The sequence below is a fragment of the Colius striatus genome, chromosome 17 (genome assembly GCF_028858725.1).
Source record: "Colius striatus isolate bColStr4 chromosome 17, bColStr4.1.hap1, whole genome shotgun sequence".
NCBI lineage: Eukaryota > Metazoa > Chordata > Aves > Coliiformes > Coliidae > Colius > Colius striatus.
In genome coordinates, this window is record NC_084775.1 from 11,733,410 (window position 1) to 11,759,908 (window position 26,499).

The 26,499-nt window shown below is 38.1% G+C and overlaps 1 protein-coding gene across 1 annotated transcript in view; it reads left to right on the plus strand.

Annotated features, from left to right (window-relative positions):
* TMEM132D (transmembrane protein 132D) overlaps positions 1–26,499 on the plus strand; it is a 234,809-nt gene that overhangs the window by 120,893 nt on the left and 87,417 nt on the right. The window contains exon 4 of the mRNA XM_010196487.2: positions 23,113–23,296. Within this exon, the coding sequence (XP_010194789.1) occupies positions 23,113–23,296 (184 nt within the window). The remainder of the gene's footprint in view (positions 1–23,112; positions 23,297–26,499) is intronic.

The window sequence follows — 26,499 nt, forward strand, 5'->3', positions numbered from 1 at the left end:
TGGCACAACTCTGTGAAGAACTCTCAGGAAAAGGCATACTAAAGGTGATATATTCAGTGATCTGAGTTGAAAGGTAACCCCAGCATTCTGTCTCTTGTGATGTCATGCTGACTTGCATCAGGGAATTGCAGTTGGGTTTTCCCATTTCTAGTCTACAGTCAACAAACAGTGCCTTATCCCACCTCTGGGATAGAATCAGACATTGCCCTCTTCTGCACATAGAAATACTGGGATGCAGAAAGTTCACTAATTGCCATATCTAATCACATAAGTCTTTTTTACTTCAGTAGGTTCAACCCAACTTCGATGCAGCCACACTCAGGCTTGCGACACACAACTCCAACATGAAAATGTGATTAACCACAGGCATGTATTTTTCCAAGTGAAGATAGGTTTAAACATGTAATTTTAAACTACTTTGTGCATGAATGTCATCTTAGGTTGAAACTATTTACATGGCTTAAATACTTGCTTGGGGCTTTTATGCATAGTAAGTGTGAGAGAGTCTGACATCAGGTGATTTGTTGAAGGTGATGCAGGAGGTCCATGGTATGGCCTGGAGCAGAACCCATTTCCTCTGACTTCCATTCCTCTGCTTTGATGTGATTTCCCCTTCCTTATGGAGGCAAAAGCAAACTTGGCACCTGCAGAGCACTTATACTTCCCCTTTGCTGGCACATGAACATATCTAAAGAGTGAACACTTGACCTGCTTCCAGAGAGTGTTAATAATAAAACAGGAGGTTTTTTTCTACAGCAATAACAATTGGCATAGGCTTGTGTGCACTTACACGTTGCTTTGCTCTGACAGGTGGTGAAGTCTTTCTGGGAAGTAGCAAATTCTCCTCTTTGCTGCTTTTTTTTTTGTCTTTTCCTTCCAATTCCTGACCTGAACTTATTCTGAGCATTAGCACCTGAGGCCCAATTTGCACTGCAAACATTTGCTGCTGCTGTTGTGTGCTGAGGTAGATGTGGGTCAAGCAGACAGACTGCTTCATCCCATATGACTTAATACTGTTCACACAATGGAATCACTGTATTGAAAAAAAATTCTTTTGGAAGCTTAGCTCTGCTTATGTAAATAGCACAAAAATCAAGCCTCACACAGCATTACCATGCTAAGATAAGAGTAGTTTCTCATGTAGACTTTGGCTTTTCTTTACAAGCTTTCCTGTGTAGAATAAAACCCAAAATATAAAAAAAAATCCTCCAGAAACACAACCAAAACACCAATGTACTTTATTGAGAGAAGTACTAGAAATTAAACATACCTCTGCAACTTTAAGGCTTGCAGCTGGCAACCAGTTAACATTTTTTTGTGGTTCATGAGAAAGACAGGATCTCAGGTTGCAATTATCTGTCTTAATATTCCACATTATAGTAGGTATTAATGTGTAATTGAATTTTTGACACAAAAATGAGAAGGTAATTTACAAGGCTGCATCATTTACAGATTTCTCGCTTAATGACTGTAGTCTGTGCTACTTTGACAGAAGGTACCCATGCCGCTGTGGGAGCTGCTCTTCTACATGTGCCCTGATTTTGTATAAAACCTGTGAAAGCCCAGCTATGAGGAAGGATGCTTTGAGGGTTTGAAAAACATTGTGTGTTACCTACTACCATCCTGGATTTCTACTGTCCGTTTCAGTCTCCTGGTGATCGTTTCATAAGTTTCATTCTGTGACTAACAGAGACCAGTGTCTCTTTTGGGGATATTTTTCTCAACAGCTAAGCACTGAGAATGTTCCCTCTGGATAGTCTCAGCGGTCTGTTTGGGAGCATCACATTGCTTCCTTGCAGAGATATAGGAAAGAAAATAGTTGCACAGCAGGGAATGTGCTGCATGTGGTGTTGTTATTTCAAAAGAGGCTTGAGGAAGATTGATCTCGAGCTTCACCCACAAGGTGAAAGTAATTCCTCTTATAAAGGAAGGACATTCCACAATAGGGTTGCTTGTAAAAGAATCTTCATTCCTTCTGTGTGTATGGGTGTGCTCATGCTGCTTAATTGTCATGCAAAATTAAACTTGCCCTGCTCATATCCTTTCACATAAGACATTAATTAACTTAGTTATTAAAGAGACAGGGCAGAAAAAGAAATGGTGTCCCATCCATTTACAAGCAAATCATCTGTAGGCTGCTGTACCTGCTGTGGATCTCCCAGGGAGACATCATGTCTTGAAGGAAGATGAATATGACTAACAGAAGGTTCTAGCCTAGTTTATGGCAAATATTGCACTTATTTTTTCAAGACATGGCAAAAAGCATCCCAGTGTGGGACATACTATGGGACATCTTATATGCGTAAATATTGTGTTGCTTTTTACCTTTACATGAATTCTCTACTATTCTTCAAACTTTTAGACTATTTTTAGGATACTGCACTTGACAGTGAACCTGTGGTTTTTACTATAGGTAAATAAATAAAATTATGTCACCATCAGGAACTTTTTCACTCCCTCTGAAAATGCTTCAGAAACAAAACCCCCATACATCTGCTGTGCCTAGAATGGTTATGTTTGGAAGCTCAGTGATATTGAAGTCCCATGTATGTAACAGGACTGCCTGACAAAAGGGTTGACAGCTCAACATAAGGAATTTCGCCTGTGTGGAGAGGTTTCTGGTTGTTGTCAGTGCTTGATAGGGAGTAGTGGCAGGACACACTGCAGGTTTCAGATGGACAGACGTCAACCAACAAAGCAGAACTTCTATGACCTATGCTCAGTATACACTGGTGTGACAAGGAGCACTCTGTAGATGTCCAAGCCCCATTGAGGTTTAGCACTTAAGAATCCCTGGGGCAAATGTTGACAGAGCCTGTTGCTAACAACTGAGCAGGTTACCAAACTGCGTAAACCAAGCAAAGGTAATGTCACATCAATGTGTCACATGCTGATAGTGCTGGTTGCTACTTAGTTCATATAATTTACAGTGATGGTTCATGTTGTGCTGGTAATAAAAAGTCATGCATTTTGTAAAAATAAGTGAGTCTTAAGAGACCATGACTTCGGCTCAGTGTTTGTAGTTTGACATATGCTGAGAGGCCGAGCCATCAGGCACATTATGAGCTTTACACAGGGTGCTGTTTAGCACAGTGCAGTTCAGCAATGTTTCACTATCTGTTAATAAAATCTGAAGGTTACACATTGTTTTTGTGATGTCAGTGACAATTTACCACCAGAAATTATTGAAAGTGATAATTCAGTGGAGTGATTCATCTGCACTGTGCTCTTGTGTTCAGGGAAGGAAAGCGTAGCTCTCTTGTTTAGCTGCTGGCACAAAATGACTAGCAATTGTCAGAAAGCATCTATTTTTCTCTCTTGACATTTCCTCCTAGCAACATGTATTATATACATTTCCTATAAATTATAAGTCTTTTTTTTCCTTTTCCTTCTCCAAGTCTTTGTGAGGCAACAGCAAAATATTAAGTACAGGGAGAAGCATACACAAGCATGTAGCAAGAGTATGACCCTCAAGGCCTGCAGCAGAATTCCTTCTGTGTACCCCCAAGCAATGTTTTAAAGGCATTCAGATTGAACTCTCATCTGTTCTTACCAGCAGCTCTGAAGGGGATTAAAGAGCCTCGAAGAGTTTTGCAATAGCTCTTGAGAAGCTAGGAGCACACCAAAATCAAGACATGAAACTGAAACAAACAACATTTCTAACACCTGAATGGTTTTTAGAATTGGTGTAATTAGAGTGGAAAAATAGGAATCATAGGCAAGAATTTTATTAAACTCCACAGTATTCCTTAGCATGAAATTATATGAAAAAGTGAAGTCAAAGACTTCCTAAAGACATATGTTCATGTATGTAAGCCATAAATTCTTTACACTTGAGTGTGCAACTGATGCTTTCAGGAGCTGGATAATTGAAGGATGAGGTTTCACCTTCAGGTCATAATTTAAAATCTATTCCAGATATCATTCTTTGCTTTCTGAGGTACTGATACTGTGTTAGGTGCTTTTAAAATATTCTAAAATATGAGAATGTCACAGATTGAAATGTAAACAGACAATGAATAGGGTTTTTTACCATTGCAGAGAATCCAGGGGGAGTTTTAGGCTTTGGAACAATGACTTACATGTTGTAAAAGGAAGAAAGAACAGAAAATTCAACAGTCACAGCTTATCTCTGAGGAAGGGCCATCCATCTGCAAGACTTGGGGCAGGAACTAGTCTGGATAGAGTGAGAAACATAAACAGGGGCTGAAAACATGTCCTGTATTTGTACTAGAAGTTAAAAGGCAGAAATACAAGATGAAAATACTGTAGTGATTATGATAACTCCTCATGTTTCAATAAAATGTTTTAAAACAGCATCTTGATCTAAATGTTTGGGTCTCCTAATGCTGTCCTACTTCCTTTTTTTCTTTTTTTTTTTTACATCTATCAGTTTCTCTCATCTCTCACTGCATAAGTCTCAAATTGAAGCAAATTGCTTCTTAAAATGGAAAATGTAAAAGGTTGTAAAATTGCCCTCTGAAGGTCCTAATGCCCAGCAAGCCAATCAGCTCATGTACTGTGTTTTAACCCCCTTCTTATGTATTTCTGATGCTGAATACTGCAGTAGTTGAACCTTGCTGGAGCCTGTATCATCTTTGGCTAAAATCTGCAACCAATCATGAACATTTTCTACTGTATTACAGATTTCTCATCATCATCATGTCTCTATCATTTTTATTTCTTTCAATATTCCAGTCTGCCAAAATATCAAAACAAGATCTATTTAATTAGTGAGATATATTTATGTGCATTCAAAATCAAGTCTGCCCTAAGTATAACTTGATGTGCCTTTATCTGGTTTTGTTTTTCTTTAAGCTGTGTGTGTGCTTTTTTCAGGGGAAGCAAGCAGAAAACAATTCCTTAAGCCACAAAGAGATTTTCTTGTCTGTTTTCACTAACTTTTCTACCCTATACACTTGTAACTTGTGGAAGTTCCTAAACACAGTTCCTGATATCTTCAGGAGAGGCTGTAATGGAAGTTGACTTCCCATCTGCCTGTCCTGTGCATTCTCTCTGTGAAAGAGAATTTAATCCTTCCAAGTAGTGATGCCACCTCAGCAGGTCGGTCTCATTCCTAATGTACTGTTCACTCAGTGCTGACTGTGGTATTTAGCAATTGAGCTGAGCGGATAGAAGAGATTTCCCACCTCTTATTTGGAGAAAAGTTATTTGCTCATTTTATGAGCTGTTGGTATCAACAGCACCTTGAATGGGAGTGTAGCAGTATCCTGCATTTTGATCTGTTAAGCTGTATATACAACTCATAGACTGAAGTCTTTGATGCCAGGTTATTTATAGGAATACTTGCTTACCATCAAAGCTCTTTTTAAGAAGTGTTTGTCTGCTGCAGTAAGTACACTCAAGTTTTAGATTTCAGTGGAAATTAAGAGACTTTGCATCTTAATAGGTGAGACTTCCAGCCACAAGCAAGGACAAATCATCAGCCTCTCTGCCACCTGAGTTCTTCACAGAAGTTGAGGGAAACTTGATTTTCTCCTGATCTGATGTCAACAACTCTAAGTAGGAATGAATGAAGAACAAGGTGGTGTTATGCATTCTACAGAAATTTTTGAGCCAGAGATAATTCCCATTCTACGTTCATGTGGCATAAAGGACCATTTTTAAAACATTTATGAGGAAATGGAAAGACACTTTGTCAGTACACAAACCAAGAGATGAGGAGACATAACAGCCAAATACCTTAATAGACAACCTAAAATATTTTCTTCTGGTTGATTTTTGTTGGTTTCTTTTTCTGGTCTTTCAAGCTCTATCTATTCTACTTTCAGTAGATAATTAGAAGTAATGAAGCTCTAGAATGAAGAGTCCATCTGATAGTTTTGTCCTTTACATTGCAGTGAGCCCTGCAGCACTTTAACTACTGACTGGTGTTCAGGAGCTCCAAGGAGGTTTCTGATTATCCGTTCTTCCACTTGAACAAAAACTAGCTACGTAATCTTAGAAAAGTCACTATGTTCAGCTTTATGCCAGAATATCTTCACTGATTGTCAGCAGGTCCCTTCCTCACTTAAAGCAAGCAGGCAATTTTCAACAATAGATTTGCTTGTTTGAAGTGATGCAAGTTTTTGCAAATTGACATTCATGTATATTGTCATTGTTAATGGACATTGATGTATAAAGGGACAAGATGAAGGGTGGAGATTGGATATGTCTGGAAATGACCCAAGAATATTGGGTCAGAATATGAAGAACTGGGATGGAATCACAGGGCGTAAGACCTGCTTTTTTTTAGGGTGACAGCAAGTTCAAACTTTGCTCTGAATGGCACTGCAGTGTGGTCTGATGGATATGACAATAGTTCAGGGAGTCAAGACTATTACAGTTGAAGCTGCATCCTCATTGAAATGGTAAAATTCCCATTTATTTCAGCCAGGGACTGGGTTTCACCTCTTTTCCTACCTCTTCTAGTAATCTACTCTGGCACCTCCATTCCATCAGATGGATTGCTGTGCAGACTGCCAGGTTAGCAGCAGTCAAGCTGATAGATCAGCACAGCACCATGCAGAGCTACTAACTTCTGTCTCCAAAGTAACACAGCGGTGCTGGTGAGGTGCCAGGCAGGACACTCTTGCGTGCCAATGCTGCTTCTACCCTTGGAGACAGACAGTCAGGAGAAGCTCAGGGATATATGTGCTGCATTGTACTCCACTGCAGGCTGCAGAGCTCCCCAGAATGATCTTGCTCAAGTTGCTGCATTTCTGTGTTTTCTGGTTTTTGTGTTGTGTGAAATGCCTGTTACTATACCTCCATCTTCATAAAATGCTCTAAGATCTCTGCATGAAAGAGGTTAGAGAGCCCTCAGTGTGTTGGTTATTATTATAACCACCAAAATATATCCTCTAAAAAAAAATTCAAACTCATGTCAAGGCCTCCAAACATGGATAGAATCTCAATTGTCTGCAATATGGCTAACTTGGTTTATTGTCCCCTCTTTCTCTCCCCCCTTCAGTGTTTGAAATAACAATCACCTCTGCAAAATTCAGAGATAAGGATGCAGCTGACATGCATGAAGATTTTTTTTTTGCTCCCACAGTGTGGTATATAATTGACAGTAATGGCTGTAAAATCCAGAGCTTAGGGGCTAGGGTTTTTTTCAAGCCACCACTCTGGAAAATACAGAGTTTGATCAATGGCTGAGCATTTCAGTCTGGTATTAATAAACACAGAATGCTAAAGATCTGATTTAAGAATAAATCATCTAATTCAATTTATAATCCTAACTGTTGTTTAAAAAGAATTAAGAGTAATAATGAAAACAAATTACTCTTGATTTAAATATTAATCTTATATGGTAATTGTGCCTGAATAAATATTTCAGTTGCAGAGAGTGGATTGTATTGTCAAACATTGGAAACTGTGCTGTGACTGAATTCAATGTCCTGTATTTATGTTTCGTACAGAACAGCTGAAATGCTTTGAAAGCTTTCTTCTGCTCTGTCTGTTCTCTGTGTGTCACTGTGTATTATGGCATGCCTCCATGAGTGATGTATGCTAACTGAAGGAAGGAAGGAGAGGACGTCAAATTGGCACAGATTCCTCACTGGGGTTGCTTCAGCCAGATCAAAATGATATATATCTTCATAAAGCCAGCAGCATTCAAGGCACTGGGGGCTTTATATTGTCTAGGAATGCAAAGCACAGCTAAAAATTCTCTCTGTTGTAGTTTTAGGGGGAGCTGGTGTAGCTGATACTGTGAGTTAGTGCTGCTAGCCTAATCTAGTTATAAAATGATATACCACTGAATTTTTCCTCTTTAAACAAACAACCTATGATCTCTGGTCATTTAGAAAACTGCATCATCAGCTACTGCTTTTATTTTTAATCATTCCTCTTTGCTAAGACTTGCAGAACTCCACTACATTGGTGAAGACCAGAATTACTACGTAAAAAGAACCAAGAATTAAAGGGCTTCAAAACAAATGGAGGGCTTCATATCTTTATTTTAAAGATTGACAAGAAGGCCATTTTTCCAGTGGCATGTTACACAATAGGATTCATTGGAGTGGAATAAGCTAGCTGGAAAATATCTCAGTTTTTGAAAACAGACTTTTCTGCTATGGACTACTATGGGCTTTGAAAGGAAGCTTCAAAGCTCATGAAGACTAGGACGGTGTGATATAGGAAAACTAACCATTCTTCAAGGTAGCCCACACTGATAGATGTACTGAAAACAACTCTATTAATGTAAAAATATGAGTTTTGCCTTTGTAGCATCTCAATGATCAAGATTTGTTCTTTGAAAAATCCTGTTTCAGCCCTGGAGTCTTCCTTTTAGCCTGAAGAATTTTCGCTGACAAATCTCAGAGCCCTGAATCATATCCAGAATGTCAGAAAACTATAGCAAGGAGTGGTAAAGTAGCCTGCATATGGTCACTCTCAGGAGAAGTAACAGAGCCAGGCATCTCCTGTGTTCTCAGTTCTGGGCTTTATGTCAACAGCAATATTTCATGACTCTGTGGCTGCTCCTGTTGTATCCTTGCCTGGGAAAGGACCCACTGCCATGGGATCAGCTTAGTTCAGTTCTGATAGTGAGTTTCACCTGGAACTCCAGCAGTGGAATAGGATAAGTGGAAGTTTCTCTTTCTATCAGCTATGAATTTGGCTGTATTTTATGAGACAGATGAGAAGAGCGAAGGATCAGCATGTTGTCAACACAGAACTTGCTGAAAATAGGAGCACACTTTAATTTACATCTCCATCAGTATTGATGAGCACCACTTTTTTTCATACCTATGGGAGAAATATCTGTTGACTGCTTCAAACCTTTTCATTTCCCTTTCTTACACAAATGGCTTCAAAGGTGTTTCTTCTCCATCTTTTCTTCACACAATTCATCTGCCCACTTCCCACATTTATATAAAAAACTTTGCACTAAGCCTTGACTGTTTCATATTTGAGAGTATTTTGTTCCTTAGCACTGGAAAAGTGTGCACCAGAGAGTTAGATCTGAATTTATGGCTTCTTGTTTTACATTTCCACAAGGTTTGGAGAACACGATGCTGCTTTTGTAAACTAAGAGTTCTAAATTATTAAATATGGAAATTAGAGATAGAGTCATAGTTGGTAGCTCTTCTTCTTTTGTAATTGTCAGAGAAACATTATTCATCCATGTCACTGCATGGTTTTATCATGAAGATTTCTTTTCCCCTTTCTTAAGTTCCTGAGTTGCTGCTATTTATTATGTGTTCTAGGATTGTGTGATATAGAAAATAATCATACTGCCTTTTAAGTTTACATTAGCTGTGGTAATGATCATAAACAGCACATCAGATACCAAGTGTATTTTATACTGAAAGGCTTAGTAATGAAAGGAAGACTCATTTGTTCATGAAAACATTATGAGCTTTGGTTTACTACCTTCCTAGTACAGTCAGGGTGTCTGGGAGAAGAAAGTGTAGGTCTTGCTCTTAATTATGTGGGAGACCTGTTTCAAGGGTTCTCTATTCCTACAGGGGTCATTTTCATGCAGCATTGAACAAGGGTCAGGAGTAATTCTCTCCACATATAATTTGTTGAATTTACTGAGTTGAACTGGTGATTTTGCTGATAAATGAGAGCCTAGCTCAGCAGAGTATTTAAATTCATTCCTATTTAGCAGAGTACTTACACATATGCTTAACTTATAAAATGAGATTGAGTCCCAGAAGACTGAAAGAGCTTGCTTCAGTGGTTTGCTAAGCAGGGGTCAACTTCTGAACTGGAACTTTAAAGAAAATCAGGGAGCTGTAAAGTTAAGCCATAACTTAAGGCATATTTCAGTGAGTAGCCAGAAGATAGAAACCTGGTTTCTATGTGTTTGCTTCTTAGGAATGAGTGCGTGCATGGATTCTTCAGGAGCGTAGAGCATCTTTTCTGACAGAGAGGTTAATCACTTGGGGCCTTCTTTTCTTCTGTCTGCCAGCTTCCAAAAACTTCGTAATTCTTAACCTCTACCCTTCTGCCTAGTTGTGATGAAATTGATCTAATGTTACTGAAGAGAGTGACAGACACACAGATATACCGATTGCATAATCCTTTCTTTATTAAGAAACTAGGCAAAAAAAAAACAGGGAAAAAAAAAAAAGCTTGTTACAGCCATATATGCCACTGCAAAAACTATTTCTTTCTAAGCATGTTGTCCTATCTAATTTTAAATCTTTTCAGTTATTGTATCTACCGTTTCCTTTTGAGACTCTTCCAGTGTGCTTTTGCTTTGAATTTAGTCCATATATCCTGTTGTTTCTAATTATACTCTCCTGCCTACCTGCTCTAGCAATTTTCTCTCCTTGACACTTAAATCCTTAAAATATTTTCAGAAAGTTAGCACTTTCTGTTTCTTCTGTGTTTTAAACCTCACCTACTGAGTTTTTCAGTAAATTACCACCCTACCTTCTGCTCTCCTTGATGTTACTTAAAGTATTACACATTCAAGCCTCCTGAAAAACTGGCAGATGATTTCTTCTTCTGTTTTCAGAAAAACTTGTCCATTTCCTTCAATATTTGTCACTCTTATTTGTACCTTATCCTGTTGTGCAGTGAAAGCATGACTAAAGTCAAGCAGATTGAATAATGCAAAGGGAAAACCATGCCTGAAAATCTGTTTATATTCATAGACTGAAGAGATAATTTTGGCAGTGCAATGTTTTAATTCTTCATGTGATTTGGTTGATTTTATTACTCATAAGAGCTAATGTTGGATTTCTCCACACATATTCCATGAATCAGGTTAGTTATGAGGTTTGAAATATGTTGCCTATCTAAATTTTCCATCTTGCTTGGAGGAAGTACTTCAAGTCCATGTTTTTCTTTAAAATTGTGTGTTCCAGCTAGTACACCCTTTAGGATTTTCCATTGAAGTGAAGGAACACTGAAGCATGTGTATGTTTGCAATGGTTTCATGTTAGCTTTGCAAAGAAAGAGAGATTACATTTGATTAAGTTATTAAAGGGTCAAAATTGGACTAAGAAACTATAGTGTGATAGCAGTAAGAGTATAAAACAAAGAAGAGTCAGTAATTCAAGCAATCTAATATTTAGGTTTGTGTCATGAGGTGAAATCCTACTTGTATTTTGATACACAACTTTCTCACCTCTTGTCATCATCTTATGAAGTTCTACTGTTCATGGAAGGTAATTTGATTCAAATTTTTAAGAGTGGCAAATTTGTAGTGCCTCTGAGCAGAAATTGATCTTCACTTGCTGCTTTTCTCCATTATGTGAATGATTTATGAACCTGTTGAAACTACTAATGATTACTAGCATTGCTGAATTAATAATTATAATAATTAGGGTTTCTTTTCCCCTGCCTCCAGTTCAATAAAATCAATATGTCTTTTTAAAGGACTAGATGTACATCTTTCCACTGACAATTATAAAGATTTGTAAGTACAGTCTTGAGATTCTTACAAGTAGAACCAATGCAATTTCTGCTGTTACTCAGCCCCCAGAGTTGGTGGTGGTTTGCCACGGTATCTTCTTTTAAGGTACAAGATTAATATCTTCAAACATACTATTAGAAATGGCTTTAAAGCTCAAATTAGCTGTAAGTTTGATACATAGTAAGAAAGCTTATGTGATGTGATGTGATATGTCCATCACACAAGTCAGTGGCAAGAGATCTTCAGTCTCATTAGATGATATTTCTTATTCACACCAGCACATTTTTTATAGTACTTCTTGCAGCATTTCTCTAATTCATGCCATGTCTGTTTTTCTCCTCCATTTTTTTAGTTATTAGTTTTGTTACCTTATTATTTTTTCTGAAAGAGTACTTTACTTTTGGCAATGGCAAACAACTCTAGTTGCTTTCTGACAGAGTGTATTGAGATAAGGTAGTGAGAGCCCACCTTTTCTCAGCCTGCCTACTTAGATTGGTGAATATTTAAAGTTCACTGAAGTTTATCTGCAGAAATGTAATTCTTTTGTTTACAACTGTACTCGGGCAGGGAAGGAGTTATTTAGCTGGAGGTGATTTGAGGACGCGGAAATGTGGAAGGAATAATTTTGAATGAGGGAGCTATTATCAGCCATTACATGTTTCCAGAAGGTCTGCAGAGTTATTTAATGTTTTGCTATGAGCACTTGCTGTAGGAAGTGGAGCTGCATTTTACCATACTATCTATTTCAAAGCCTGGAGTGTGCTACGATGTGGTTGCTCTGAGACATGATTCGTAGAAGGCTTCTGTTCCAGCCAGGGTGGCTCCTCTGACTGCTTTAACTATTAGAATAATCAGGTTCTGGAAGAATCTTTCAGAGGAGTAGGGATTTGAAATCCCTAAATACTTTTAAAATGAAACTTGATAAGTTTATGAAGAGATTATACTATGTGGTGGTTGCAGTAGCAGGGAACTATCCATATGGACCGAGACATTTTCCTGCCCAGACCAGCAGATAAGTGCAGCTCTGGCTTCCTGTGCTGGGGTCTTTTTTTTCCCTCATCTAGAATGAATGATCATCTTTCATTTGGACAATTGGTCTTTGCATTTGCTTTAGCAGTTCCTGGACCATTTGCATAAATAAGATTAACATTACTTTTAAAAGTGAGTGCTGGTGATTCAGCTAGAAGAGATAGACCTCACCAAGGGATGGTGACTGAATGTACTTACTACAATAAATCAGTTGTAACTGTTGCTGTTATCTACCCTGGTGATAGTTTGCTGGTCTCGGTACACCTTCTGTTGGATAATTCTCTGCAGCATGGTAGCCACAATCATAATTTTTGTTTGATGTTTTCTTCATTGTAACTCCTCAGAAAGTATCCAAGGATTGCCAGGACATATGTATCCCCTTATATCTCCCGAGTCTTTCTGAGCTCAGGTGCAATTCATCCTTGTGATCAAAGTGGTGAACAGTCAGGTGCCTCAATGAGATAGAAAAACCCAAAATCGTGACACTGCTTGACTTAATGGAACAGTTCAAACTAACAAGAATGTTCTGTGAGCTTTTGAACTCACACAGTTTTTAATGATACAAGTATGTCCAGAACTATGATTTGATTTGACAGGACCTAGGACTCAACTGCAGACCCGTATCATCATCCTGTCCGTGTGATTTCATCATGGTTATCAGATTATCCCAAGGTATACAGAGGGGAAACATCTGCTCAGATACTAAAACTGTACCATAGCTGGTGTAGGGAGGGGATACTGTATCTTGATCATTAAAGCCAAAGTAATTTAATGAGTGTAACTTTTAGCCTATCAGATCAAGATTGAAATGTGTTGACAAAGCAAAACAAATGTACATACTGCAGAGGTGGCAGTTTTCCATTTAGTACTGGTGATCAGATATTTGGTCTTGGAAATAGCCTGGCAGAGCATGGTGTTATTTAATTTTCAAATTTTAGTAAATGTAGTCTCTTGATGTCACCTTTCTTAGCATGCCTCCAGATCCATCATTTTCTCCCTTGTGTTGGGAGAGAACAGAAGCCTAATAGACATCACGATGACTTCAGGCTACTAGATCATAGCCAGGTTTAAATTTTTTAAGAGCTAATGGAAGAGAAAACTCAGTTTTTATACCTGCTTGTGTCTCTTACCTGTTGGTGTTAATATATGAAGGGCAGGTCTAAGTGCTGAGGATGTCCCAGCGTTTCCATAAGACCTGAAAAAGCACTCCAAATAATGTGCCTCTTTGGAAAACCATGTGAGAAAATTAAAACCTTTCAAACTTAATCCAACACTGAAATTGATGCTGCTTTCAGAAAGGTGTTAGACCAGATGGCTTTTAGAGGTTCCTTCCAACCAAAATTACCCTATAACTCTGTGATTTAAATATATATGTCATTATTTCATCCCAAAGCTCTTTCAAAAAGCTGTAGGAGGGGGAGAGGGGGGTATGCAGGGGAAGCAATGTGTATATTGTCTCTTCAGTTTATTTTTCATGTTACTGCCTAAAAATAAGAAAGGAGATGCTGGAAGCTTCTTTAAATGGAATATTAAGGAAGCTGGAAAACATTTCTTTTTTAATTTTAAACTTGGCAGATACTGACCATTTGGGTTCAGTAAACATTTTTTTTAGTTGAAAAGAACTTTGCAGTTTTACAAGATGTATGAGTTCAGCAGAAATACTTGCTGAATAGTTCACAGCACAGGAAGTTCTTGTAGTTGAGGATACTAATCTCATATATTGCATATGCCTTGGCAGATCTCTCCAAAAAAGCACTAATTTTGAAATATATTGAGGCAATGAATCTAATGAAATGTAATGCTGCTTTTATGTATAATTACATTTGTTGAATCACTGTGGACACTACTAAGCAAGGCATTAAAATAAAAGGTATGTTATAGATCTCACCCTGGAGACAGGACTGGAGCTACATGCTGAGATCTTCCACTCTGGATTTGAGACTACAATTAATTATTGTAGTGAGTATGGGAGATAATTTTTAAATCATTTTCTATTCCAAAGTCAAATGACCAAAATGGGCATCAAGGATGTCTGAAGCATGGATCATAAAGCAGCAAAATGCTGCATCTTTGATATTAATGATATTAACATAGACCAGTAAAGTGGCACTTGTTGGAGAGACTCACTCCTGAAGTAGCTTTTAGACAGTTTCTCAGTGTTCTCAAGCTGATGATTCCTTGCTTGAACCTTTTAAATGTATTACATTTGCTAAGAAAATACAAATTATCAATGTATTAATGGTAGCTGTGATAAGCTTATGTAAGAGATTTCTTAGGTGTGCTCTTCTGAAGGTGAGCAAGAACAGGCAATCATGAAATAACAGGTGGAGGTAAGGGAGTAAGAGTTTCACTCTTCAGCACCTCATAGGCTCTTTTATTGCTTCTACACTGGACCATAAGCACTGCTTGGAAAATGTTGTTATAGACTCCGTGAGAAGCACTCTCTAGAAGACAGAATTAAGGCTGTTTATACATATTCTGTGTGTTTCCTTTTGCAGAGAGATGGATCTCACAGGACCAATCAATGACTGGATTATCTCTTTGTTCAACTCAGTTTTGCCTAATTGTAATTGGTCTAGTTTGGTGACAGGGTATTAAGTGTCAGGCTCAGAAAGAGACTCCTGAATGGGCACATACATTTCTGTGAGCCAAAGACTTCCCTTGGGCTTGTGTCTAGTTATCATGGGAATAAAGACCTAGTGCCTCTGCTAAATAGCGTTCTTGAAGTCAAGGAAAGCTTTCTTGTATAACACATATGCAAATAACTCCATTTGTATGATTGCCTTTCAGGGATAAATAATTACTAAAAAAGACTTAACCTGAATTCACCAAGTCTAATCCCACATATATTTATGCACAAGTATAAATTTGCTGTTTGTGTATATAAGGCTTTTTAGGTGGATAAATATTTGTAGGATGAGGAATGAATTTTGCTGCAGGGTAGTGTAGTCAGCACAGTGCTTGATCTCATGATTTAGTATGGTGGGATTACTCAATAACAAATATTTGCAGCACTGGCCCTGTAATTTTTTAGTGTGGAAATACTTTGTCTCATTGCATGCTGATCAGTATTATGTTTGTGTGACTCCTCCCATTCAGCAAGAGGTTTCTTTCATTTTCAGGAAACAGTCAGTGATAGTGTTAACAGCCTGAGAAATTTTCAGGTGAATGAAATGTCTAAGAATTTTTAAGGAACACTTAAGACTGGTATTGATCTCAAGGCTTAGGTCTGGGGCTCATGATGTAAGAGTCAAATTCTTAAAATGCTGCCAATCCTAGGCAAACCAGGGATGTGGAGTCAACACATCACTTCATGTGTACTGAAGTATTATTTAATTGAGGTCTTTATACTTGGTTTTCCTAAGTGAAAATATTCTCTTTCTCCTGTTCTTTGTGTTTGTCAGTTAAGAGAGCAATCATCACTTTCAGCAGTTGTCTCATACAGGGTATTCTGAGCCTTTGATCTTGTAGAAACTTTGCCAATTAATAACAGTCATTCGTGACTGTACACCTGGTTTCCTCTTCTGCAGTTTTATCACACTTACATATGAGTTATGTACTATTTATTGTTGTTTTTATGCTGAGAACAATGAAAGACAGCAGGTAGAGAAACCTAGATTGACAGCGTATTTGCAGTGTTTTGTTAGACTTTGCACTGTCAGTAAAAGTCTTGTCTTAGCCCTGCAATTCAATCCCACCTGCATAGTAACTGTGGTTTTTCTGATGTTGCCTCATGATTGGGCAGCTTCAAAAGTACTTGATGTTTACTGACTACCGTGTTGAATAATTTATGGAATGATTATTAGACTGGATGTGATAATGTCAATGTTGATTTAGCATTCCCGTAACATAATGTGCTAAATGATCACTGGATTTGCAATGTCAAGAGAAGCTCAGAATCGTGGCTCTGAACTGAAATGATAATTTGGTGAGAAATCATGTTTTTAATTTATATTCTATTAAAAAGTTTGCTAATTTCTATCCACTTTGGAATGGTTTGAGTTATTTAGGAAAAGCACTGTCAACAGCTGGAAAAATGTATATGTGAATAATTTATTTGAAAAATAGCAAAAAAAAAGTCAAGTAAATAATTCAGGAAATCTTTCTTGGCCAGCACTGCTGATTTCAGGCTCCAGAGAGATGGATCAATTTTTTAGAAATAACTTTATTACATGATTAGCAGACTCTTTGTGTGTGTGTGATTTTTCTTGCTAGTCGTTCACTTCACATACTGAATCCTGAAGAAAAATGGCTTTTCAGCCTACCCATCACTGAATTTTTAATAGTAAGATGACAATGAGTAAAATTAAATTTTAATGTACTGCTGTATGTATCACCCTATCTTGATATATCAATGGTGAATAATGATCTCTGCTGTAATGCACTGGGCTAGATTCTCCTGATCTGATTGTTTTTAACACACGCTCTCTGACCTTGGGAAGGTCTGAGCCCCAAACTGCATGCCACACTTTCCTGTCTAAAGTATGTCTTTCATTTTGTTATTGGTTTAGACTAGAGGGACTGATGTGTAGACTGTGTAGCTACTAGTTCACTGGTAACATATTTTTTAGTTTTGTTTTAATAAAATCCTAACTATTTAGGTGAACTCAGACATTTTACTTTCAACTGCAAGGGACGGGTGGAAATCCTCCTAGTCTTGCCAGTTAGATTCATACTTGCCTAATAGATTTGGGAGATCAAGAATTGGGTATGTTGAGTTCACATTCTGGAGTCCAGCCAACTCCTCAGCTGGTGAAAGGCAATATCACACTGCTAACGTGTTATGTTTGACGTCAAATCTTGCCATTTTTGGTTTTTTATCTGAAATCCTCGTTGTAGGAATAAAACAGTTCCCTGAAATTCTGCAATTTTTATCCTGTATAAAAGCTTCATTGATTCACTGATTGCATTCTAGCTTGGAAAGGGAAGGAAAATATGGTCAAAATCATTAAAATAAAGCATGTCTCTTTGCTTGTAAGATGGTTTTGAGGGCTTTTAGCTGATGTTTTTTGTACACGTGAGACAGGTAAAAGAACCTCAGTCCAGAATCATAAAGCTTCCAAAGCCTGCACATCAGTAGTGGAATGCTTCTTCCAGCTTTGTCTTCCCATACTATATTGAAGAGTTCAAGTCTTGCCTGAAGCAAATATGTTTGTGTACATTGTTTTAGGTTGGACCTCCACAGGAAACCTAAAGCTAGCAAGTATTGATTGCTGAAGTTAAATACACACCAAAAAAATCCCCACATAAATAAGAGATGTGAATGTGAAGTTTACACTCATCATCATCTCTTACAGAGGGATTTTTAAATCCCCACTACCTGAACTGGAAGTAGTTGTCAGCATATCCAAAGCAATGGCTTATTCTGTGGTGATGAGCACCAAAAAAAAGCCCAAATAAATTAGCCTATCATAAGATATAGTATTCCTTTCTCATTCTGTGCCTTTTATTCCTCAGATGTCAGTATTATGGTCTCCTAGTTAGTGATTCCACATTTTTTACTTACACATTCTATACACATAATGTCTAGGATGCTATCAAACATGTCAAGCAGAAGTACTTTATTGCATTGCAAGTACCTGTTTATGCAGAAGAGCTGTAATCTCTTTCTCTGACAGATATGACGAGGAATGCAAATGTGTCCCCCTGCCACTACAGTTTGACTCTCATGTAGAGGCTTCTTAAAACAAACAAAAGAACCCCACAAAGAAAATTATGCTCTTTCCTGAAACTAGATTTGGGAGTATTTGTTAGGAACTCAGCAAAGACCAGACAGACAGTCTTTTCTTGATGAAGATAAAATGAGTGATTGTCAGGATCCTTTTCTGACACTTAAAATTGGTGGAAAAGTTGACTCAATTGAGAAGAAAGTTTGAGCCTGTATTTCCATTTTTTGGCTGTTCTCTCCCATTAGCTCCATTTCCCATTCAAATGGATTTTTTAAGGTGCTTCTCACAAAGTGTCTATGCACTCCAAATCTCCTTTATCTATCATTGTCCTTTTATCTACATTTCACAGAAGTTTATTTTCTGCTTTTCTCTCTCATCCTTCAGCAGATAATTTTTCTTTTTCTCACTGTGATTTTTTTTCTTATTTTCTTTGAGTTTCCTCTTCCCTTTTTTTTCCTCACTCAAAATCTATTTAGGAGGAAGACAATATGTTACTCAGTAACATGTTCTCAGTAGTGCTGGAAAATGGATAAAGTTCCCAGAGTCCTGGCACTGCGAGGGACGAGCTGCCATAGAGGAGCATAAGCATAATACTTGTGAGCTATAGGGGAACTCTGGGACTGGGGAGAGATTATTAAGCAGAAGGGAAGGAGATACAGAGAAAGCAAGTATAGCAAAGGAAGGCTGATTCTTTAGTGGTCTTCTGAATTCCCTGTGACCTCTTCATGTTTGTTTAGGAAACAATTGTTTAAGTTTTGAAGAAAATACTATAGAAAAAGCTTTTAAAAAGAACTATTTCCTAAATGGTTTCAGAAGAAGAATGTGGAGTTCTGTTACAAAACTACAATGCTTTGATTTCACTGCTCTTTGTTATGCCTTTATTCTACATCTCATATAGTTTTAGGTTATTTCCTACCACACAAGGTAGAGGTTGTATTTAACATATAGTGCCACTGATGGCTTTGTGCAGTGACAGGACAGAGCTGGTGTCTTCCTCTGCTGTGCAACATGGTATATCATCTTACTTTTCATAGAATCACAGAATCATAGAATGGTAGGGATTGGAAGATTTGTAGTTATTTTTAAATCATTTTCTTTCTGAAATGTTACCTTGTTCCACTTTGTGTGTCTAAATCATCTTACACACTTTGTGGTGCACAAACCATCTTATCCCTCTTTTTATGGAAAAGTCATTTTCTGTTTAATTTTCTCTGCAGTTAAACGGTCTAACAAATTTCACAAACCCCCTGAGGTCTCATGGGGTCAGCTGTGCTGCTGTCTCCCTTCTGTCATGCTGGAAAGTTTTCCCAGTATCCCTTGAGATATTTCTTCCATTTCTGTGCACTGCTGTTCCACCTCTCAGCCTGGCCTGTGCAGCATTTCAGGCCACAGTCTTGGTACCCTGTAAAAGATGTGCTGGAGACCTGCATATGTGTGTGGAGGTAAAAAAGAGTAAAGATTACCTTCTTTCTGTCTTCTCCCCAAGGCTCTTTCATTAACATTCCTATGATTCATCTTATTTAGCATATTCATGGCTTTAGGCTTCTAGTGTGTGTTATAGCCTTCTAAAGACAGTGTTAAAACTTTATATGTAGTATTATGAGAAACTTACATGCCCGGTCATTTTAGTAGATTCACAATGAATCTTGTTTTGTGAGCATTATATAAAGATCAAAGCTGATGCCACAGCGAGTGAAATCAGGAATGAGATACTGGAGTTGTCTAACACTGCCAACATCCAATGGCTGTTCTTGGATTTACAGGGTCCTTTCTTGAAAGCTGTCTCTTGAAGGGCATTCCATCCCCAGAGACCCAAAAGAGAGGCTGCTTCTTTCTCTAAAGAAACTAGACATAATGGCACAGGAGTCAGCAGATGACCAAGGGCTGGGATGGAAGCCTCTCAGGTGTAAAAGGACTCCCAGGCTGAAAGGGCAGAAAAAAGATATTTTTTAAAAAAATATTGCCTCAGCCAGGGATATGTCAGAAGGTGCAGATGCAGAGAGGCTCTGTGGAGGTAGGAAATACTCCCCTAGAGACAGCACAGAGTTTCTCGTTGTTCTTAATTTGTCAGAGCTGCTTGATCTTTTGTAAGACACGAAATAAAAGCCAGATTATGAAATACAGTATGAACATGCCCATACTGTCCTGGCTGACAGGAAAGACCAGACCACTCCATTTCAATGAAGCTTGCTTTTTTTTCCATCTTCCTTGTCTTAAAATGGACTGAGACTCTTTAAAAATGTGTCCACACACACAGAGCTCAGCATTGCTCTGTTCACAAGAAGAGTTCATTGGCAACACAAGCTCCAGTAGAGTTAATTCTCAACTATAATGAAAAAAAACCTTGACTTTACATCGGCACCAAGCACTGTTTCACTTTGACCACTCTTCAACTCAGTTTGCTGTTGTGAACCATTGGGTTTGTCCATCCTGAATGTTGCAATTTTGTAGCCTTTCAGATTGTAACTAATGCTATTGGTGTATCAAGCAGCCTTGACTGTAAACTAAAAGCCAGAACTATTTTAATGCGCCAGAACTCCAGTAACAGATATTATTTATCCAGATTTCTCCATTTACATTTTTGTAATCTTAAGGGCAATTTTTCAACTTCTCTGTGGAAAAAAATCAATTGCTAAATACTGCTTTAAAAGGCTGTAAGTTGGGGACACTGATCCGTGGGACTTGCACATGCTGGGAGCATCACAGTGAGTGATAAGTAAAGTAATTAAAAGTTCCTGACCTTGTACTGACAGCCTGGGTCTGATCATAGTTCATGCAATACCTCTACATTTTTTTAATACATCTGTAGTAGCAGTAATGAGATTCTCATTGATTTTTGAGGTGCTTTAGAATCTTGTCATTTGGAGGTGTTTAGTATTTCTGAGAGGACCAGTAATTTCTATCAAAACAGCATTTGGTAGAAAAATGGGGTGGGGTATTGCTACAAGAAATGCTTCCTTCAGAGTCCTGCTTTAGAGAAGAAATTAAAAGAAATTATTTCCATTTTGTTTTCCTGTCCCTATACATTTTTCTCCTTCTCTCCCAATCCTCAACACATCTGGAAAAGGTTAAGCTGATTGTCCTTTTGACAATCATTTGTTTTTCCTGTGGTATTCTGCCCTGCCGTCCCCTCCTGTGCAGCAATCCTCCACTGCTGTTACAAGACACATTTCTGGTGACAGCACCAATTCTGCAAAGGTGGTGGCTGGTAGCAGCAGACACCAATGCAATAATAGAGAAAGGCACCCTGAATAGAATCACAAAACCAAGGTTCATTATATGAAGATTCAATTAGTTCTTTAAACACAGAAACTGTGATAGAACATAGCGTACAAAACAGGATCACTGCCAAGTATTTGTAGGCAGTGCACTGCCCATTCCTGCTCATACAATTAAGGTAACCGAGTTTCAATAGTCACAGCTGCATAAAGCAGCTTTCTGATCCTACCTAGGTCAGCATGAAATAAGTCTGCATTCAGGGCTAGTTTGGAAAGTGCTCTTTCTTTTTTTTTTCCTTCCCCTGACATGCAGAAATGAGGAATTGAACACAAAGTGTTCCAGTTTGGAAACAGAGAGGCTTCTTTTAAATTCCATCCAGGATAGCAAAGACTCAATACATACATTAAAGTCCAAATCTTAAAGATGATCAGATTAAACTCTTCAAGCAGTAGCTTTTGATAAAGCTTTGGATTTGAACAGCATGATAAAAATACCTGAATACTTTGGGAAAAATCCCAAACTGGGGCTGTTGTCATAACTGGTCTTCACAAAAAAAGTGCACCTTTAGGCACATTCAGAGATTCTCTAATCAATTGCTGAAATACTTCCTCTTCTAGCTGCACTCTCCAACCTAAGTGTGACACACAAGTGTTGTGCCATTCTTTCTCTCCCTGAATATTACCCCACTGAATGAAATCTGTCTCTTTCCCCTCCACACAAACACTGAAGATCTGTTCAGCCTCCAGTACTTCAGAAGTAAAATCACTTGCATTCTCAGTGTCCCCTGCATTTCTGCACTCTAAAAGATTTCTTGCATTCCTCAACAACATTAGAGAAAATCAAGTATGGTCTTGTCTCTATAAATGACACTGAACAATGGAGCTCAACTTGCCAAGATACACAAAAGAAACTTTGCTGCATTGCTTTCTGTAAAGTAGTTGATTTTATAACAAGCTTTGCAGGAATTGCATCAATGAGCCCCTTTCCAATTTTCCTTCTTTACATTTCTGTTTTATGGTACTCACTTATATGAACTATGTACCCTTAGGAAGGACAGCATGTAAAGACAAAGTAGCATTGATAAGGTATTGGTAACCCCAGTGTTGCCAGAGCGTCCTGGAGAAGCACAGCTGGTCACTCTTTGTTCTTTTCTAATGCTTTTTACTCAAGGATCATGACAGGATTGGCCAATATTAAATAATCCAGTTTTGTAACGCTCTTCTGCAACAAGCTAAATTGGCTCTAATTCCTGGTTTAGCAAAGAACAAAAGGAGCTTCAGACAGACCTTCACAGCAAGGTAGCAGTAGAGCTAAAAAATTAGTTCCAAGTTTTCCAGTCCTTTGCTCCCTGCTGCCCTGGTTCACAGACCCCATCCTGAGCTCTGACATCTCTTCCATGCCTCCCTTCTTAAAAAGCAGAAAATACTCTTAATGCAGTGTTCTCCCAGTTCATGGAATGATTCCGTTTAGATTTGCTCATGTGTTGCTTTGACAGGGAAGAAAAACAATGTGCTTGTTAAAGGGAGCGCCTCATAGGCAGAATGTTTAGGCTGCAGCTTTAGCCTTAGGTTTATCTTGGTTAGGTTTTGTTTCCCCATCCATGACACAGAGTGTTACTAAGCCACTTGGATGTATGGGAAATACCCTGAAATCTTAAGACAAGTGCAAATGATTAATTCATTATTAAATCCATCATCCCATCAAATCCTCTCTGTGGGAGAGCCTTAATCCAGTGTTTTATTAATATAAGAGCAATGATATTGCTGGTTTATCGCTCATATGAATGGGATCTTTCTTTTTCTTTCTTTCTTGCAGTGCGGATGGTCCTTCCTCTGAAATTATGCAGATTGATTTTGAAATTGAAGACCTAACTGACCTACCTGGGACCCAGCTCATCACATGGCAAGTGGAATATCCTGGAGATACAACATCTGATCTAGGAGTCTCCAAGATCTACATAAGCCAGAAGGACCTTGTAGGAGTTCTCCCTTTGGCTATGGTAAGAAACTGCCTGATATTCTGCAAGTTTTCAATATTGCTTTACAACTCCAGTGTCTGACAGTTGCAAATGATCTGCTCAAGGGAGTGAGGGGACAGAAAGTTTCAGCACCTTGGAAAACAGATACTAACTCCAGAAGTTTGCTTCATTAAATGGTGAAACCACATGAAGGGAAACCACAGCTTCCCATGGAAGGCCCAGTCATGCTGTCTTGGACCATTACACTGACTTCTTGGAGGCAGAATCTGAATTCATGGCATTTCCAGTGTTCAGAACTCACTTTTGTTGCATGAATTGGTATACTTGGACACTTAGTTCAGTGTGGTACGTGTCTGTCTTGAATTACAAGTACTCTTACAAGTCTAGTGTTTAAGGCCTTTATGAATCACAGTTTAAATTAACTTTTTGAATTCTGACAGCATATTCATTAGAGAGTGACAAGAGATGTAAAAGTCATGGGGTGACTTCTGAGTAACTTTTAGTTACCTGGGGAACACAAAATACAGTACATAGCCAGCTATCCATCCTACATAAATGTGTTCAAATGGGTTGCCTCACCAGCACAGCACAGATTACAAGTCTTGCAAAATACCTCTTTAGCCTTATGCTTAAAAATATTCTGAGTACAAACAGAAATTTTGTGCATTTCCTTTTATCTCCCTTTCATATTTCTTCATTCTTAGGATGAAATATACTTTACTATGGTCTAACTGTGCCCCATTGTTATTCTTAGACCATCTATGAAGAAATATTGACAGATTATTATTCAGCACTGAAAGAAAACCAAAAATCTATCTCAGAGCATTGGAAAAAACGTAGCCTGGATGTTTACCCAATGATAGCTAGTTAAGTATGCCATTATTGAAGGCTGAAGGTATTCTCTGTACTTTCAGACTCACAGAACTGGTTATTACTGTTATATACCAACTCCAGGACCACTCAGATGTTACAGTCCTTTATTTCACTAAAAAATACCTCTTTTTCAATGGCTTATGCTTTTGTTACCAAGGTGTATACCCCATATACCCCAGTTGAACAACTGGTATTGTGGCCACCTAACAAATCAGAGGTGTAAAATCAATCCCCTTGTTTTGCATGATTTTTCTTTTCCATGGAGTTTGCTCCTGCTGTTGAACAGTGCTTGTTCTCTGCTGGTTTGTTGATAAGAAAAGAGGCTTTCAGGTCTGCAGATGGGACCCTGTTGTGCAGGCACACAAGTTCTGGAATATTGAGAGTTAAAGTTGAGGATATAATCTGTTTTTTTTTTTTTTATTTGTTCCATCCTTTAATGAGAAAAAATTTCCTTCCTAGTGGTTCCACTGACTGCAGAAAATACCAGTTCTTGTCTCACATGGCTGTGATCCATGATTGCTTTAGTATCAAGTGATGTAGTGGCAAAAAGTAGTTCATAAGAACAAAGATAGATTCTCCTGGCAGTTGCTACAAATCAACCCACTCTCTTCATTTCCATTAAAAGATGAAAAAAACCCCATTTTCCAGAAGCATAAAATTCTATGTTCAAAGGTCATGTGAAGTCTATAATAAAGTTATCAGTTGGTGGCATTTTACAAGGCAACAGTTGTTGGGATAATGGGTAAGACAGAAAGCAAAGATAAATGGCAGAGGTCCCCTAATTACTGACAGACTGGGAATAGTTCTAACCTTCTTTGCATTAACTTGGTTGTCAGGTAAGAAACCCTGGGGTATCACAAATCTCCAGATCTTTGCTGTACTTCACTTTGTGCTTAGGAAATGATGATTCAGGTTCAGGTCTTTCAAGATGTCTAACTTAGGTTAGTTTGGTACTTCAGATTTCCCTTTGATTTTAGGAAAGCCAGTTGGCAATTTACATATTTAAAATTAAAAAAAATAAAAGAAATAAATTCTACCTTTAGGAAGAACCACAGTGAAATTAAATCTTATTTGTTTCTGGAGAGTGGGGTTAATTTGGGTTGGTTTTTCTGGGCTTCTTACTGGAACATCTAATTTCACGTTTAGAAACACCAAACAGAAATGCTATTGAATATTTCAATTACAGGTTCTTTTTCAAAAGAACAATTTCACTGCTTTAACAGCAGGCAGAACTTTATTTTTTTTTAATAGACTAGCACATATCACCTCTGCACCATCTTTTTTCTTTTCCTGTAGTTTTTTCTGCTAACTATTATGGATTTGTAAATTGTGAAGCAGAAGACTGGCCAATTTAGAGCTTCCTGTCTTCTTTTTTTTTTTGAGCTACAAAATGCTGCATTGGAAGGACTTAAATGTATATATCAGCATTGGGACACACTGGAAACACCCACCTTCTGCTGAAGTTATTAGGACACTTGCTGTGTTTACCTTACCTTTCTTCAGTGCATTTTTTTTCCAATGGCATATTAGCATTCCAGCTTTTAAATCCCCAGCAGGTCACTGCACCAATAATGGCAACAAGTCACAGTGGAGCATCAAAAATACTGATGAGAAAAGCTGTAGGGTGTATGTTATGGATGTGTGGGTACCATAAAGGGTTATATTTGTCATACTTAAAGAATATCTTTTCTAATTTTAAAGTGTAACAGAAAGTGTTTCCATAAGTTGTTCATGGGACTCCAGCAGGCCCTTGTTAGCAGAATGAGAATAACAGGGGAGACATTTAATTTGAGAACTCATGAGCACCTCTTTGGATATTTGCAACACACAATCCCTTCACTTAAGCCTGATGAAATACAGGCAAAGATGTTTATCCAGGATTGTATGAAATTATTGGCCTTTTACCATGATTGCTTTGCATTGGCTCTTATAGCCACATAGCAATGTCTTGCCTTGTTGACAGAAACTAAAACACCCACTAAACCCATAGATGAGGCAAATACTTGTATGGTAGAATGTTCTTCACCACAGCTTCCACTGTAATTTGTTTATTTCTTGTATAGGGACTACTTAAATCTCTCCTCATTTCCCTGTCGGCTTTCTCATTGCAAGGTCTATGTCTCCAGATAGTATGTGGCCATGGTACTGGAGAAGAGGGGTCTTAAGAACATATTGATTGGTACAGGAATAATAGAAACAAACAGTACTTTATTCTGGATAGAGATTTCTGGACAAGGAAAGCCAGAGGTTTACTCCATCATAATAACTGATAATGCATCACTTTGGGAAAAAAATCAAATCACAATAGGGAAGAAGCAAAAGCCTTCTGTATTGTTCTTTGTTGTCAGCTA